The sequence below is a fragment of the Mercenaria mercenaria genome, chromosome 6, assembly GCF_021730395.1.
Source record: "Mercenaria mercenaria strain notata chromosome 6, MADL_Memer_1, whole genome shotgun sequence".
Lineage (NCBI taxonomy): Eukaryota > Metazoa > Mollusca > Bivalvia > Venerida > Veneridae > Mercenaria > Mercenaria mercenaria.
In genome coordinates this window covers 38,723,559-38,742,988 of record NC_069366.1, presented here as the reverse complement: position 1 = coordinate 38,742,988, position 19,430 = coordinate 38,723,559, and the positions used below count along the sequence as shown (strand labels likewise).

At 34.1% G+C, this 19,430-nt stretch overlaps 1 protein-coding gene across 1 annotated transcript in view; it reads right to left on the bottom strand.

Moving 5' to 3' along the window:
* The window catches only part of LOC123549113 (probable G-protein coupled receptor CG31760), a 301,128-nt gene extending 282,216 nt beyond the window's left edge, over window positions 1–18,912 (bottom strand). The window contains exon 1 of the mRNA XM_045336939.2: window positions 18,255–18,912. Coding sequence (XP_045192874.2) covers window positions 18,255–18,894 — 640 coding nt within the window. The 5' untranslated portion in view covers window positions 18,895–18,912. The remainder of the gene's footprint in view (window positions 1–18,254) is intronic.
* Between the last annotated feature and the right edge of the window lie 518 nt (window positions 18,913–19,430).

The window sequence follows — 19,430 nt, the reverse complement described above, 5'->3', positions numbered from 1 at the left end:
AAAATTGGATTAGGCAAGAAAAGTCAAGAAATATGTGCCCTTGATTAAAAAATTGAGTATTTTACTATTTTAACATTCTAGCAACAACAGCCATAATCAGTATTACACAGAATGTGTGGTTTTATAAACAATAAAATATGTAAGACGATCCTTCGGAAGCATAGAATGCAACCAAACAAATTAACAGTAGACTCGGTTTGATCGAGTCTGTTCAAGAGAGGTAATGGTGTATCACCCCTCAAGCCCCTAGAATCGTCTTATGCGGAATTCTGTTACACAGGTATTGAAAATAAAATCTGGAAAGTAGATCCCTCGGAAGCACCGAGAACAAGGCAAACAGTGAAAATTGCAGAAAGCCATGGTCAGGTGTTTGTATGGAACAGATATTACGGATTGCTTTGTACTCTGTAATTATTGCACCGCTTTTGTTCAGACATTCCGTCACCAATGCTGGTCATATTTAAATGTGTATAAGAATTTTAAAAAAGAAAACATTTAGTCATTTGTTCCAGAAAGGTTTGAAGCATGACTACCGCTCGTGAAAATCGTACACGTATGTTTTGAAATTCATCTAACACGTGTATACTCCTTGTTCTTTCTCAGATACTCGTGAAATCGTGTTAGAAACCCATAGAAAAATCATAAAGGGTACTATTTACATTTTCTAGAATTAATAAAAACAAAGTGGACATACTGTGTTAAGAAATCGGCTAGCATTTATGGAAAGTGGACATTCATTATTACGATATTGCCTAGTTACAACCCCAAGTCCCTTTTTATATGAAATACAAGCATATCCGGATGTGTGATAACTACTGAATGCCATAAGTTAAAAGGAAAAAGTTACATTGAGTCAACTGTTTGCTTTATTTATTTTGGGTTTAACGCCGTTTCTCAACAGTATTCAGTTATGTAACGGCGGGCAGTTAACCTAACCATTGCTCCTGGAATCTGTACCAGTACAAACCTGTTCTCCACAGGTAACTGTCGACTTCCCCACATGGATCAGAGGTGGAGGACGAATGACTTCAGACACAATGTCTTCTATCAAATCGTCACGGAGAACATACGCCTCGCCTTTGAGTCTACTGAATGATGCACGTTGAGCATTTATGGTTCTTCCACATTTCAGGGCAACTTAATCGTTATACAGTAGATCCAAAATTATGTGCATACATACTGTAAAATACCGATGTGACTGATTTCCATTTTTTTCTCGCTATTTTCCTTAACGTTTAATTAAATATTAGCCAGAAAAAAGAACGCGTTTATCATTATTAATACACTTGAAGTGGCATGGAATTAAGTTCCGAGCTGTAAAGTTTGATCTCGTAACAATTTGAAATCGACCGACGCCAAATTTATTGGTTTATTTCATGCCATTGTTCCTTTTAAAGACGAAAATTCAATGAAGTGAAGTAATTTCACCATGATGATGTTCGTGTTAGGGTCACACATTCAGGACTCGTATTTAACGAAATAGCTCAAATGTAACTAAAAGGCACATTTGTTTTTTTACTGAACTTGATCTAAAATTATTCTATTCCAATGTTGTTGTGACAGTACAATGATAAACGATATTGAATTGATGATGATTGGACATGTTATTTGTCAATTTATAATAATCTTTCTGTTGTGATGAAGGGGTCAAAGAAGTTGTTTGATGAGGAAAAAGAAGATAAAGATAAAATGTGTTGCTGGATATTGCATACTGTCGGTCTTTTCTCGAAACAGGATTAAAGGTAATAAATGAAATGTTTAAGTTACTTCACTTTTTAGCTCGACTATTCGAAGAATAGGGGAGCTATCCTACTCGCCCCGGCGTCGGCGTGAGCGTTAGCGTGAGCGTCACAAAAATGATAAATTTTGCGTACTACCCCAAATATTTTCAAAGTCCATTGACATATTGCTTTCATATTTTGCATACTTGTTTACCATCATGACCCCAGTCTGTAAAAAGGAGGAGGCAACTCTATCAAGCATTTTGACTGAATTATGGCCCCTTTTCGACTTAGAATATGCTTATTGTAATGTTAAAGTTTTATTCATAGCTTATATTATACTATCAAACACTGAGAATAGTCGATCGCGCTGTCCACTGACAGCTCTTGTTGGAACTTACTTTAATATTGCTGTTTACCTAAAAATACATTTAGCAGCTAAACCAATTTTGATCTTGACAAAGGTAGGTGGCAACGATAGGAAGTGTAGAACTGGGACTCTGTCTGTAAAAGTTTTGAATATTCACCATCTTTAATATACGCTTGAGTTTTCTTATTTTTGATAATGATAACTATGCAAATATTGGACGGAATATAAAGAAATTTGTTCTAAAGATAAATAGAAATTAGAGCGGTGCAGAGCAAAAGAACCATAACTTGATATATTTTATGTATTCGACCTTTTTTGTGTAATAACTTTGAAACTTAGTAATTTTACAGCTACAAGTAAAGAACCACCACTCATAACCTACCTATTCGTTCTATAAAAGTTATATCGTTCATTTTGTATTACCCAAAAGACAAATGCGTCAAATTTACAATAACTTAACGCGCCACTGTTTTGAAGATGCCCGGTTGCAGTCAGGAAGAGCTCACTGGATGACGTCGCAGTTGTTGTACTTGCTGAACAGATTAACCGGGAAGCAGATTCTAATGTTAAATACAACAAAATGTTTGCAATTTAAAAAAGATATCTTGTGAACAAATGGAACGAAAACATAATTTAGATGTAAGAGATGCGATTTATTCTGGAGTTCATATGAATGAACGATAGTACTTGATCGGAAAATTGCCCATTAATCGCTAGAGCAATTTACGGATTTGCACATCGCATTCTGTCCTTCATTTCGCATGAACTACGAAAAGAAAATAAATTCATTTCTTACGTAATTACTGATTTATCCCAACTTGTATACTACAGTAGGAGGCGGTTGATATGGCTGTTTATCACGTATTTTATCCTAAATTTATCACATGTTATATCAGTAGGAAATAACGACTAAGAGACTGTCTTTAATGACCTTAAAACAACTCTGCGTTGTATCTACCGGTGACACCCCTTCATCGACCAGATAATAATGGAATGCACCTAGACGATAAAATATATGTGTTGCATAAAATTCATTTATATAATATTTACATTCACCCTATTCTTTTCCATTGAAAAGTTTGACGTTCATTTTGTATGAACGGCAAAAGGAAAGGCGCCAAAGTTACGACAACGCTGCTTAGTTATAACGGGCCGCTGTCACCGTGAGTTGTTCCGTCTGGTGAACCGAATGGCCGAGAAGCTGATTTTAAGGTTAAATGCAAAAAACAAAATGTGTGCAATTTATAATATAACCTTGTCTGCAAATGGAGAGGAAATATAATGTAAATATAAGAAATGAATTAAAAAAATTTCGGAGTTCATGCGAAATGAATGGGAGAATTCATGGATTTGCCGATCCTAATCTGTCGTTCATTTCGCGTGAACTCCGAAAAAAATATTTCATTTTTTAAATGTATGATACATAGCACTTTTGCTGGACAGTCTTCTCTGCTTTGATAATCCCTAACATTGTTGATTTTGTATCAATGATGGAACCATTACTTAATTAAGGTAGTTCTGCACGTGATGAAAGTGATGGCGTAACGTCATTTGACCGGAAAACGTAGAATAAAGCCTGGATTCGGCGTACGGAAATGAAAATCATTTTATGAAATAATGGCAACCCGTGAGCAAATTTATACAATATCACTGTTATTATCTTTCTAGAGTTAAAATATGATATCAAAACATCTGGCATGTTAAATAATTCAAATAATGTCTTAAAATTTAGTTGAAATTTGCGGTTCACTTTAATCATGGTCAAATATCTCAAAAATAAGCACAAGGACATATACATTTTATTTCACCACATTATAGAACATGTGTTTATTTACGACTGTGTGAAGTTTCATTAAAATCTACATTGTAGAAAAATTTATATTCGCGAAAATGTCATAAAAGTTGTGATTTTTCCATAGACTCCCATTATGAAAAATTGCATGAGGTCCGAATTTTTCAAATCAGTCTAGCAAAAAATCAAGCACACGACCCTATCTTTTTTATTTGCTGAATTTTCTAAGTATATTTTGAAGTTTTGAAAAATCAGGGTTTAATTAAATTCTACATTGTGCAGAACTACCTTAAAATTTTAAGGCACGCTATAAATAAAATTTTTATAAACCGTGCACTATTGCATTTTCCCACCATACCCAAAATAATAATATTTATCTCTCTTCTACACTCGCACCGACACCTGAATTGGCGTACCTTACTGTAGAATGACCCCTGTGATATGCTGACTGACGGCGGGGCAACTTTGATTAACGATTCTACCAAGTGTCTGACTTAGGCAAGCTAGATATGAGCTTGTCTTATATATAAAAGTGTGTGTCTTCTAATGCTATAGATGCAGCGGTTTCCTTTTGTTTGAAGTCAGCTGGGAGTTAAAAAGGAAGACTTTCAGTTATGTATGTGGTGCTTAGAGCGTGGTATTTGTTGCGTAAAGTAGTAAATCTTGGAGATTCGACAGCAAGACAGAATATTCAGAGCTGACGGACCAAGGGTTATTAATTTTCACCGATTGTGCTATCTTGAGAAATGCAGAACTACATTCTGCACATGATATTCCTGTGTTCGCATGAAATAACTATTTGGAAAATGCTGCAACTAAAATAAAATCTACGTTAATCTGTTGTATAAATTATCTGTTATGCTACATGCACGTAAAAATGTGTACTTAGAGTGGATTAGATTATTATGTCATCTCAAGATAACCTTTATTTGTCCAAATATTTGGTTACATCAGCAAGTTTTGTCACAGCATCGTTCAAAAATATTGTAAATATTGTATTCCAAGGTTTAAAGACCACTTTGGTCTGATTTAATGACTCTCGTAGATGTTTCAATTGTCGTATTTATAAAGAAGATTTTGTTTTTGAAAAATATTTCAAAATGCTATCATCACAAATTATCTATTGAAAAAAGCAGATTTTCAAGACAGATATGAATTTAGAACTCGTAAATCTTGAGGTGATGAATGTCATTTTATTTTCAGGTGTAATCACCTTCAATTGAAAGAAGGAAATATTGGTAACTGTATCATATCGATATGCAAACAACTGATATTTATACTCTCATTCTCCATTTCTGTATAAGTTATATTTCGTACTGTCACACTTTACTATCATTCCATTACTCATATTCATTCATTATCACTTGGCCCTTATTATTTTGTAGTTGTTTATTTTGTTCTTTTGTTACATCAGATGCTCATAATAAACCTTTTTGAGACTTGTAACTTAAAATAAATTAATAAATCTAAACAGTATCTGTAAGTGTTCAAATATAGTGGAGCATTTTTATTTCACTTCTCACAAAATCAGTCATAGCAAGGCACGAAACCACAATACAATGATTTAGTCAGCAATCTTATTTACTGGGCCGCAGAAATTCGAATCTAAAATTGTTTCGAAGCAATCAGCTTTATACTAATGTCATAAGGAATAAATATCAAAGTAAATGGTTAAAAGACTACTCTTGACATTCAATAAGATAATTTTACTAACACGTTTTATCTGTTAACGTGATGCTAATAACGTTTGTCTGATAATATGAATGGCTTTTTAACGAGGCTTCATGTTTGAGCAAGATCAATCTACAAAGGTTTAAGGAAAAAACTGTTTTACGTGTACATGTATTTTAGGATGCCAAACAACACAGTTTTTTAACAAGCATTAATAATGCAATCCTAAATCCTCCTTCAAAAAACCATGAATTGCTTGAAGACAATAATGTTTCTTCAAGCCACTATACAAGTTATGTTTATTTCACAAAGACAATTTAAAAAAAAATCAAGAAATGTATAAGTTTTTTTCTTTGACAAGAAAACCCTTTTAGCGATCATCAAGGTTTTCCATTAATTTTAAATTCAAGTGGCTAAGCTGAGTAATTTAATCTTTTTAACTGATGATGAATCTGTATGAAAATAAACACATCAAATGATTTCAATTCTGTCCTTAATTCCAAGCATATAAATATATTCAGCGTCTATATAATTCAAATCACAAATGGACATGCAAAAGTTGACACTGCGTTATGCCAGTGTCATTTTGCCTTTTGAAGATTTGTTAAATTACATGGTGACCCTTTTAAACAAATTATTTAAATTAGGGAAAACGTGCGCCTTGGGTGTCCCATGAATCAGCTAGTATATATGCAGTATTATATAATGTATATGTAAGTATGCCATATGTGTATGGGCGTTTTCAAATTTGGGATGGGTGAGAGTATGGAAGGGGGAGAACCGACACCCGTTCGAAGCGTGGGGTTGTACCTAGAAGAAACGCTATATCTTGCATTCTGTCACAAATGTTTCTAGGGTAGTATATTCAGCTTAGAATGTTTCATTTTAGAGAGTATTAATTTCAAGTATAAATATCGTCATTAACATTTTAGTGAGGAAGCCACCCAGCTGGCTTACGGAAGGTCGGTGGTTCTACCCGGATGCCCGCTCGTGATGAAATAATGCACGAAGGGGCACATGGGGTCTTCCTCCACCAACAAAGCTGGAAGCCGCTATATGACCTATAATTGTGTCGGTGCGACGTTAAACCCATTTTGACAGATCCTCTGGTGTAACTACATCCACATTTTCTCCATCCATTCATGATCAAAAACAAATGTTTCTGAGAATACTGTTGAATTGCCAACAAGACCTGTCAGAAATCGTAAAAATCCTATCAAGTTTGATGACTATGTTATGTACCAACAGTCGGCAGAAACAGATGTTGAGGTTTTTGTTTGATAGTAAAGGGTTGAATGTCACAGTACAATGTTTATGCAGAACAGTAAATGTTTGTTTGCAATTTTGTGTTTTTAATCTCTATTGTTTTATGTATGCATTGTTTTTATAACTGTAATTGATGTATATATGCCTAACTGCTGTTCTGAATAAAAAGTAGTATGTTTAAATTAAAACTGGGTGAGTTTAAATAAGGAACAAAGCTTGCAAGCATTTAGTTAGCTTGGTAGTAAATTAGAGAAATGTTGTTCTTAAAACAACATTTGTAAAATGTAGTACTCATCCGCATAGTTTAATTGTAATGTAGTACTTTAGTTATTACTATGAATGTGAACTGCATCTGATGATTTTATAATTTTATCATTGCTTTTCAGCTGCAGAAACCATTTCCTGATTTTGTTTAGCAACAAAATATTTTTTACCTTTTCAGCTAAATTTTGTTTTGGCTGATAGTACTGCCAGTTAGAATTGGAAGGTATACTTATAGCTGATATTCATATAATTATGTGTTGTATATAGTTATATATGCTGATAATATATTAGCATAAATATAAGTATATTACTATGTTATTTTTAACCATTTTGTTGTGTCAGGAGACATTTTTCAAAGCAGGGGAGAATGTCACAGTGAGTGAAATGAATTGGTATTGTAAAACCTAAATCACTGATGCGAGAGAGTATGTTAAACAAGTTTTGATTGGCTGCACACTAAAATCTCACAAAATCACGTTTTTGGCGGTAATTGAAATTATACACAGCACTTGACAGCTTTTCTCGAAGGGGGAAACATGTCGTTTTCACAACTACAACATTTCTTCTCTGATTCTAAAAGACTAACAGCTATTTTACAGCTCAGGTAAATCCCAGGTTATCCATTGTTCTGTCCCTTGTTCATGAATTGCTTGGTTAAAATTCCCTTTTGTCCAGTTTTCATGAATAATGACATTTCAGCTGTTTTCTAAACTGTCAGTTGTTTTTACAAGAAATTATTATTTTCATATAAGTAAATTTTCCATAGAATGATGCAATCTAGCTTTATTTGCTAATAGCTAACTGCTTTGATTTTGCTTTTATTTGCTTTTATTTTACATTCTGTTACAGCTTATGCTTGTGTTAGTTTGTTTGCAGGACACCCAGCAATTCTACTATCAATCAGTATCTGCATAATCTTCCAACAATGGAATAAATATCGACAAACCCTTATAAATCTTATTTTGTGACAACCCCCAGAAATAATTGTGTTCTACCAACTACACCTATGACACATTAAAAAAATGCACCAGATGCCATTTCATGCCTGTATGTCAAAAATGTCCAAGGGGAGAGCCTCCCTCTAACCCCAACCTCCCCCCCCCCCCCCCCCCCCCCCCCACCTCCCCCCAACCCAACATGGGCGAAGGCACCCCTCCAATACCTACCCGCTCTCAGCACTCGCTGGGCGTCTCGACGGTGAAATCTTCGTTCTAGACTGGTGTCCCCTAGTAAAAAATTTTCTGCCCTTAAGAAGATAACATGTGTGCTTAAATGTTATGTTAATACGTGATCCCGTATTTTTATTTTTTCTTATGTTTAATTAATGATTCTAACACGACCCGATTTGTTTTCCTATTAAACAAAGAAGGCTAAAATTCAACAATTCATTTGTCTGACGTCACAATTATTACGTCATAGCGTTAGATGGCATAGCGACGCGCTGGAAAAGAAAATAACAGAAATCAGGCAAATATTTGATGGATGTCGTCAAGGACGTACATAATAAACCTTGATAACGACTTTGAATCGAAATAATATTCAAATCAATTCAATTTCAATTTATTGCATAAAGCATGTAAATACAATGCCTATAGCAATTGATATATATCAAACAGTGATTTGCTCATAATAGATAAAATCATTGTTTGTCGTTCAGATGCGTATTATTAGATCTATATCAATCGGGCTGCGCCCCCGTGATATAATTCCTTTGCATCTTAACTCCAAACAGTGATTTTATTCAATCACTGTATGGGATATATTATTTCTAAAATATTTAGTTTTAGCATAGATCTACTGTTTTCGCAGCATCACTGGAAAATACACGTTATAGCATTTTTAAAGTTTTGTTAAGAAACCTACATTTTCTGCCTATATACATGTATATATATAGTAGAGAGAATTTATACGAACCACCACAATATACCAGACCAATTACGGCAAAGCGCCTAACAGTACAGACGAACACGCACATGCCACAGCAAGTCCACTAACCCAATAAGATTAATTTCGGTGCTGCTTTATATATGAGCCCGAATTGTACTACACATTCGTACTGGTTCAACATTTGCATATATATACTCAAATCTCTGTTTTCATGTCTCATAAATCAGCAGTGACATTTTAGTCTTTTTAACTGATTGGGACCAGAGAAGCTATATTTTCTCTCTCTGAAAGTTAACTGGATCTCAAGGATACATTTAATATATATAGAGATAATTTGCATTAAGGGATATAATTATATTCAAAACAGTTGACTTTCCCATACGTGAGATCCGCTAGGATACAAGTTCGCATTATAAATTATTATATAGTAGAGAGAATTTATACGAACTAAATCACCACCACAATATACCAGACCAATTACGGCAAAGCGCCTAGCAGTACAGCAGTACATGTATATATATATAGTAGAGAGAATTTATACGAACTAAATCACCACCACAATATACAAGACCAACCACGGCAAAGCGCCCAGCAGTACAAACGAACACGCGCATGCCACAGCAAGTCCATTAACCCAAAAAGATTAGTTTCATTGCTGCTTTATATACGAGCCCGAATTGTACTACACATTCGTACTGGTTCAACATTTGCATATATACTCTACTGCTGGGCGCTTTGCCGTGGTTGGTCTGGTATATTGTGGTGGTGATTTAGTTCGTATAAATTCTCTCTACTAGATAATAATTTATAATGCGAACTTGTATCCTAGCGGATCTCACATATGGTAAAGTCGACTGTTCTGAATATATTTATATCCCTTAATACATATATATATAGTGACGTCAATATTTTGTTTGCTTTGATGTACCGTAGATAATGGGCGTAGATAAGTTTGTTATGCTCAATGCCTTCAGGGTACTTTAAGGTCTTGCTATTTATACATTTAAGAACGGAGCTTAATGCTAATACATGTATATAGAATACACTACGGAAGCAGCATGACTGTCTGCTTGCACATTAAGCAAACACTTGCCGTGAAAAGGTCACTACATTTAACAACATGGACCTAGGTGGAGATGTCATAGTATGACAGATCCTAATGTGTTCCGTTATAGTCTTAACGCACAATAATAGGATGAATATATTTAAATTCAGACATTTGTCTGTCATTATTGAACTTGGCTTGGATCATATTTGTATCTATTTCTTATTTTGAGGCGCCTTGTAGAAAATTCATATGCTGCACCAAGTCGTCAAAGAGCTTTACTCTGGTAAGAGATTCATGTGTTTCGTTTTTAGCTTCACTTTCAATAAAGGAGCTATATACGAACGTATTCAAAATACTGCTCCTGAAGAGTTATATTCGAAAATAATTATGACAACTGCGCACAACAGAACATGTCGCTCTACTTTTTTCTCGTTTAAGTCTTCAGCCATAATAAATTCGACCGTTGCTTTAGGCCTTGTCGCTGAAATCTAACTGTGTTATACTATATAATAATAATCTATGATAACTATTACTAGTTTAATAGCATAATAACCGATATAAAACATGGGAAAGGGACTTGTGTGTTATTGTGTGGTACATGCATCTTTTCAAAATAACAAAGGTGTCTTATGAAAGCCGAATCGTATTAAATGAAAATAATTTATATAGATTCTATTTACTGGTAATTAAGAGAGACAATTTTCTCGTTATAACGAGATCTCGTAATCATGAGAAACGATACTGTTTTACGAGGAAAGATATTTCATCTATCACTAGCATTAAAATTTTGGTGCTCCATAATTAGACCATATTGTCTTTAAAAGATTTTAAACAAAAACAAACAAACACTTTTTCTCTTGATACCCATGAAGTGCACATATAATTGCAGAAAATGGAGTTGAAAAGAAAGTTTAAAAAAAGGTTATGATGTGTGGTTAGTTCCCGCAGATACACAGCAGTATTCCAGCTGGGAGGCTTATTCCCGCAGATACACAGCAGTATTCCAGCTGTGAGGCTTATTCCCGCAGATACACAGCAGTATTCCAGCTGTATTCCAGCTGTGAGGCTTATTCCCGCAGATACACAGCAGTATTCCAGCTGTGAGGCTTATTCCCGCAGATACACAGCAGTATTCCAGCTGTGAGGCTTATTTCTTGAAGGCTGCTGAATATATTCACCTTATTTTATTGCAAGTTTACTCCTGGTAGTTCCTCACGTAAGATCAACGCTGAAGTAATATTTTGGTATTTTTTCTTTGTGTACCATGAACATGCTATATGTTAAATGTTGCTCTACGATTGCAGACCCATGTCTACACTGAATTTTGATTTACGACACATGTTGATCTATGATCTAGACATTTTGGCTGTTGATTTTGAAATGTCTATCTGCAACATGAACAATTTTGAAAGTTTATCTAAGATTGTAGATATGGGTCCAAACCGGATATGTTGAAAAGTTTTGAATTCTACGATTGCAGACCCGGGTCAACATTGAATGTTAATATACGACCTGAGCATGTTTTGACATTTATCTGTGATCTTGACATTTTCAGATGTCGATCTGAACAAATCTGAATGTTAATCTGTGTTTGCCATTGAATGTCGCTCTAAGACATGAATAATTTTGGAGGTTGACCTGCAATAGCAGACCCGGGTCTGCATCAAATATTGATCTACGACCTGAATAAAATTGAAAGTTAATCTGTGATTGCAGACCCGGATCTGCAATGAATGTTGATCTACTACTTGAACAGTTTTGAATGTTGTTCCGTGATTGCAGACCCAGGTCTATATCGAATGTTGATGTAGAATTTATGACCTGAGCATTTTTGAACGTTGATCTGTGATTCTTGACATTTTGGAATGTCGATGTACGACCTGATCGATTTTGAATGTTGATATGCGAAAACATGTATATGATCTACAATGAATGTTGATCTACGACCGGAACAAATTTGAAATTTGATCTGCAATTGCAGATCCAGGTTTACATTGATTGCTGATCTGTAAACGTTGATCTGTGATCTGAACAGTGTACGGCTTGGTCAGTTTTGAACATTGTCATATCTCGAAAGTTCGATGGCAAGATCTATCTACAACTCCATCATGTCATCCAAAATAACGGAAACACCCGAATTTACTGGCAAAGAGTAATAAGCGTCAGGTAAATACTTACGCACAAAGTAGCAGACCCTTTTAATCGGCCTTGTTTTATGATCACAATGAAATACTAGTATAGTAAAAAACAAAACAAAAAAAAAAAAACAACAACAAACATCATTTAAACCACCTCGAAATTACGTGTTAGATAAGTGATCTAACTGGCTTTGTACCAGTGAATAGAAATATTTAGCATGATTTTGATGATGGTTACACATATGAATGCTAACTAGATAATTGAAATATAATTGCAAAATCTCAAAAATCAAATGTTCTTTAACAAAAGACATAGTGCCCTCTATTTAAGTACTTTCCTATTATATCACACTCACTCGTCTCCTATATCTCGCATATCGGAACTTCGTTTAATAATAATCATTCTTGTGGGACCTTTACCTCGAGGTAAATCACTCATGCTGGGTTCTATCGTTGTCACAACTTCATATGAATCGTTCTGTTGACATGATTTTATGTCTGCATATCCGTAGAGACTCAGCATCTGTAATTTCTCCACGCATAGAGATTGTCTACCGTGATAAGTAGTAAACAGTGTAACAAAATGTAGTTAACCAGTTATATGCATGATATATCTTACATTAAGCCAACATAAATGTTCACAGATACGAACATACGAAGCTGTGAATTTTCTAACATATGATATAAAAACTGTCCATTCGGCATGCTGCTTTTTCAACAGTAAACATTCAATACAAAATAATTGAAGTTTCTGAAACTTTTTCGAGACAGGAATTAAAGCTGTGTCACTATATACGTTAATGATTCATAGCTTACAAAATTAATATTTCTATCTGGAAAAGACACGAAACACTGTTAAGCATTCACTGTCACTAATAACCCAAACTCGAGTGCTGGAATCTGTTTAAGTTGTACCAAAATGTTTATCCATTAAATAAGCGCTTTAATAATAGGTTAAAGTATCTTAATCTTAAATGTCATGAAGTTTTGTTGCGCTCAGTCATTCGCTGATGACATGTAAAAGTGTTTTGTTTGTGTGGCAGTATTGTGAATAAACTATAGTATGTTCTTACTACATTAATGTGATTAACTTTTCCTCCGAATAACCCTAAAACTGGCTCGCAATTAGGTAGTGAAGATTTGTTAGGAATCAATTTTCACTTATTCAAACTCCGAAAAAAATATCACTGTGAAAGGCGACAACTGCAATGTAAATAGAGAAAACTATATTTCCTAAGTTAATCAGAAAGCTTAGATTCACCATTAATTCGTAGCTGTTCAAAGAAACAGCAATTTGCGAATTATGTATTTATTGATAGTCTGTAAAGATGGACAAGATTATTTAGGAAACAGTATCAGTAAAAATGTGGTGAACTTAAAATCATTTGGGAAATTTAACCAATATCTAAAATGTTGTTCAATTAAGTGTGCATTACAGTTTCAATATATATATATATATGTTCCGTCTACACACCTAGCGTTATGCAAATAGCCATTTATACAAATAGATATTTTTTCAACTTTATTGCATTCAGTTGACCGTGATGTGCGGTCAGGGAAGCAGGCCGTATACTGAAGTTCTCTTTAGATTGTTATTTTACTGTTGACTTGCTGCTGGACAAAACACCGAAAAATGTAGCATGGACTATTAATAATAGTACTTGAATGTAAGAGTGTTCCATTTCGACATTTAGTTTTATATAAATTTCAATATATTCCTCATTTAATGTATATTTTACATTTTTGATGAGTCTATAACTTTTTTCTCCGCAAGCACGCCTGTTTCCTTCAATTATGTGTCATGTAAAACGCAAACGATAGAATTTGACTAAAAAACTAACACGATGATGGAAACTTCATTTTCTGTCGATTGAAGGAAATACACCGAATTCATTTTCTCGTAATATTACATTACGCTACTCCTACCCCCAAATTACAAGTTAGCGCAATTGAGTATTTTTCGTACATATCCTCTTTTTAGACAAACAGTACTATCTTATTTTCTTAGCATAATTAGATTTAAATAACACTTAAAACAGTGTTGCCTTGGACGAAATTGTTTCAGTGTAGAACTCAGTTTTTAATGCTTAGATTACATTTAATATATGGCAATGCGACAAAATCGACACCCAACTACTGTTGCGCTGGATTGCGTTATTGTACCCCTACCCCAGACAAAAAAAATGCATAATTAAATAGGTTTTCATATGTCACGTGATCTAGACGAATACATTTTTAACAATTTCAAGCAGAATTTAATCAAAAGAGTCCTTTATAACAGTGAATGATTTTATTCAACGTTAAAATTACGATGATAAGATTAAAATTATTTATCTTGCAAGTTTATCATGTATCAATGTACACGGCGTTGTAAACATTTAGAAAAATAAATACTTTTATTTGAATTACCTTAACATTTTATTTTTTAAGTAAAAAAAATGAAATGATTTGTTTCGGTGTTTATGCGAAATGAGTGACAGAAAAGATCGGCAAATCCATGAATCGCTCATGCCGATCCTATTCTGTCGTTCATTTCGCATGAACACCGAAAAAAAATAGTTTCATTTCTTATATTTACATTATATTTCCGTTCCATTTGTAAATAAGATAATATTATAAATTGCACATATTTTGTGGCATTTAACATTAAAATCAGCTTCCCGGCCATTCTGTGCACCAGCTTGAATAGACTAGCCACTAGACTGATAATAATATATTTCTACATTTTTCCTATTTTTGACGAATTTAATTTCATAGAGACAAAAGCCAGTCTATTTTAGAGATTTTCACAGAGGAATGTTTGTTTTGGGTTTCTATGTTAAGGGGGCAGTTAATCTAACCACTGTTCCTGGATTCTGTATACTCAACAAGTAACTGCCAACTTCAACAAATTAAAGTTGGAGGACGAATGAATTCGGACTAATGCCTTATATCAAATCGTCACCCGCGCCCGGGGATCGGAATCACGATCCATAGATCTGCGCTCCTTCTACTGAGTTAAGCGGGCGAGGTAAAAGAAAGAAAACAGCGGTTATGATTGAGACTCGATGTTACTCAACAGCGGTTGAATGGTAAACGTGTAATACTGTGTTGCCATTATCTATATGGGCGACTCGGCGGCTCAACTTTCAACCCCTAGTCACAAGTTCGTATTTACATAACTTTAGCAACTTTGGGATAGTATTGGACTATAGTTTACATGTAATTTAGGGGTAGGGATAACGTAATATGGTATTACGAGAAAATAATTTCAGTGACCCCATAATCCTATTCCTACAATCGACAAAAAAATAAAGTTTTCGTCATCGTGTTAGTTTTTTGTCAAATTCTATCATTTGCCCAGTAAACACCTGACGTCGTACCGACGTTGGTTAGACGTTGGATTTTGGTCGCGACGTCGGCGACCTGAATCCAACGTCTAACCAACGTCATAACCATGACGTCTAATAGACGTCAGACTTAGACGTCTAGGAGACGTTGGAATTAGGTTGGAAAGGAAGTTTTCATTTATGAAATTAACTGGTGTTATTTTGCTCTTATAGTTTAAAGTTAGTTATGCCTGAACATGCGCTTATAAATAATAGTTCATTCGCACATCAAACATTATCATTAATTATGTTACAAAATCGCATGAGATTGTCTATTTTCGGAAACGGATTTCTTTTTTACCAATTTAAAACTGTTCTGGAAAAAAATGCATTCTATATACACATGTATAAATTATTCTAAATTCACCTAAGGATTCTACACATGTTGTTTATTAGTCATGCCTTCGCGAGGTAAGCCTGCATCGGTTTACACAAGTCTTCCGGTAATTTGATATTTGTGGGATAAGATAGGGCAAGTTTATAAATACTTTAGGCCTCACCAAATTAAAAAGTTGTTCATCGGATTTGCCGCTCGTATATATTCAGAAACACAAAAAAAATATTTTTTTTTTGTTTTTGGCTTGCGCTCGCCCCATTGAAAAAAATCAATCCAAAATTTTTTGGTGCGCTACTTTTTACGGACGTAAAAGTGTATAAATGCTTATAATTCCAGTCCTAGATTGTTCTCAAATGGATTTTAATCAAAATAAATACATACTACGCACACATCGTCTCACTTATATTTAGTTGCATTAAAGTTGTTTCCCCTTATGCAGTTACGCCATTTTCTTCAAATGTTTATCAAATTACATGCTAAAAAATCGATTTATTTCATTGAAAACTGGATGAAGAAAAGCTTACTAATTTATTTGATAACATCAATCTACATTATTTTGGTAAGGGTAAATACTTATTGATGCATGTCACTTATCTGTTTTCTGTTTTTCCTGTCCAAATGATCAGCATTTGGCAAATGATTTGCATACGAAAGTTGGTGGGGTAAGGAATTTACATTATGAGTTGTTTTCAGAACCGTTACGATTTTCAAATTTTCCAATCATTTAGTTGACTAATGTTAATGCTAATGCACGTTAATCTCCATTTCAGACTTTAATTCAGACAGTTTCAACAAATTTAATATGTTATGAAAGTTTAAAGTTAGAAAAAGAGCTGTAGGCTACAAGAAGACATCATACTGGACTTTTCTGAATTAGAGCTTTGCCAGTAAAAGGGGCATGATAGTCAGAAGCTTTGGAAGTACAGAGCTATTGGTCATTATATAAAACTTAATATTTGATGTATCAAAAACTTTGTAAAGTCAGCTAAGAATGCTACATTTTCATAGCAGTAAATATTCAAGTCACATATGTATGCGATAAGTATGATGTAAGGTTATGCATTGTTGTTTATTACAAATTTTCTAACAGCATTTTCAAAAGCATGCATTATTTGATTACAGTGTACTGTATGACACTGTTAATACATTTTTTTCACGAGTTCGCTTTGTTAGGCGTCTGCAGGTCAGATTTTCTCAATCCCTGGGGACTTACTTTTTAATTTAAAAGGGCTATGCATTCTATTTTAAGGTTTTTATTAGTCAGCCGAGAGCCAAATCAAGTCAAATATATTTCTTCGCTCTTCGCTCGCCCCTGATTTTCTCAAAAACCTAAACAAATATTTAAATTATTTTTTCGCTCGCCGCCTCATTTTTTTCAGAAAAAAATCCGATGAACAACTTATCAATTTGGTGTGGCCTTACACAAAGGGATCCACAACGTGAGTAGCAGATTTTTGAAAGTTGTAATAGCTCTAGCATAATTGTATAAGTTTTCAAATTTTATGAAATGATGAAACTGTCAAGTTTTATACATTTCAGATGGGAATTATAGCGGAGTTAAAGAATCATGCAGACATGACTAAACTTGAAAGTTTCAGTTACTGGATTACCTTTTTGGGATTTATGATATAAGACTTATGTCGCTATCATGTGAAATAAAGATAATAAAATACATGTGTTGATTACTTGTTTGATTGCAAATTCTGTTGAAAATTTGGTCAGATTTTGGTTGGAAAGTGGTTAGATTTTGGTTGGAAAATGGTCGGATTGCGACGTCTAGCCAACGTCATGATCCGACGTCTAAACGGTTTGCAAATCCAACGTTAATCCGACGTCGGGGTCCGACGTCTATACGACGTCTAACCGACGTCAAATGTTTACTGGATGGGTTTTACATGAGACAAGATTGAAAGAACTTTTTATTCAAAACTCAACGTCATATTTGTCGCTCTGACGTCATTTCAACTTAAATATCGACTTGAATATTAAAATTATCTCCACAAATCGTATACCCCTTTAAAGACATTTTTATATGAAAATATGATGAGAAATAAGTAAATCGGTACTTGTTGACTGAAAAGAACTATTTACGAAAAACCATCCGATGGTTCATTAAAATTGGACGTCAATTAATTGGCCTGTTTGAAGGCTTGCAGAGAAAAAAGTTACAGAAATATCAAAAATTTAACATATGTATTAACTGAGGAATATGCAGAATTAAACAAATTAAATTAAACAAAATGTCGAAACAGAACCATATAACTTCAACTCATTTCACTTTAGGCTGTAGAATAAAATCAACAAAAAGCGACATAGGTGATATAAGGTTATGGAATCGCCTTTGTTACATTATTGTAATACAAAAAAGTAATGTATACATAAAATTACTCACCAACTGTGATATTAAAATTTTCTATGTTGGCAGCATGCTTCTTTGCTTCATAAAACCATTCGGAAGTATTTCCCAAATAATCATATTCTATAGATAAGTCTTTAACGTTTATAGAACCATTTTCTGTCCGGTAGGCATAAGGGCAATACAGGTAGAGATCCTTATATTCCCTATGATCATAACAGTTACCCGCAGCAAATATATCAGGGTCCCCTTCAACGAAATTTCGGACCTGGGTATAAAAGAGGTATTCCGAATCAAGAACCGCTTGCGGGGCACTTTTCCATATTCTTGTTAGAAAATTCGCCCTATTGACAGTTACAAGAGCTTGTCTTTTGAATCTGTTTATTCCATATTGTTGAATAACTCCTTTACCTAAGTTGAACTGCGTACCAGGGATACATTTTTCCTTATTTCGTTCGTATTCTTCAACTTTTTCCAAAAATTCTGCAATAATGTCATAGCTGGAGTCATTTGTTGAAGAACGTCTTGGTTCTCCAGTTGTTGTTAAATTTAACACAATATCGGTATACACCGTAGCTGGTGTATTTACCGTATAATTCACCATTGTACTCGCAACGTAAGATAAAAGCAAGAAAAATATCCCACATCCAACTTTGTAAGCACGGTTGATAGCCATGTCGGTAAAGCTCGTATTTTTCACATAAAAATAGCTAAATATTTTGAGTGATTAGTTACATAACCCTTGAATGCCAAGAAGTAGAACACCATATATATGACTGCGTAAATACGGAAAGAAATGTTCATACTTTATAGAAACGACGATGGAGCAAACGTGCACGGAAGAATGTCTACCTTTTAATATATATCTTTTACAAAAAGAGTTACGCATTCTTTTCTATCAACTGATATATAAACCTTATTCACTTTAAAGAATAATGACATCTGTTCGTAACAATGTTTGACCTTTATTGCGAAACAAAACCCCTAAAATAATTGGTCACATTTATTTATCACTGTTTACATGGAGAAAACTTTTCCGAGTTTCCTCTGACCGAGATCAATTCACAGCACCCATATCTGCTCATTAAACTAATGCAATAAAATACTCCGTGAAAATAATGTTACTCATTTTCTTATTTCGCTTAAGTAAATAAGAAGAACTAAAACACCATGCAATAAATTTTTAAAATCCAGACAATGCTTGTAAGGAAG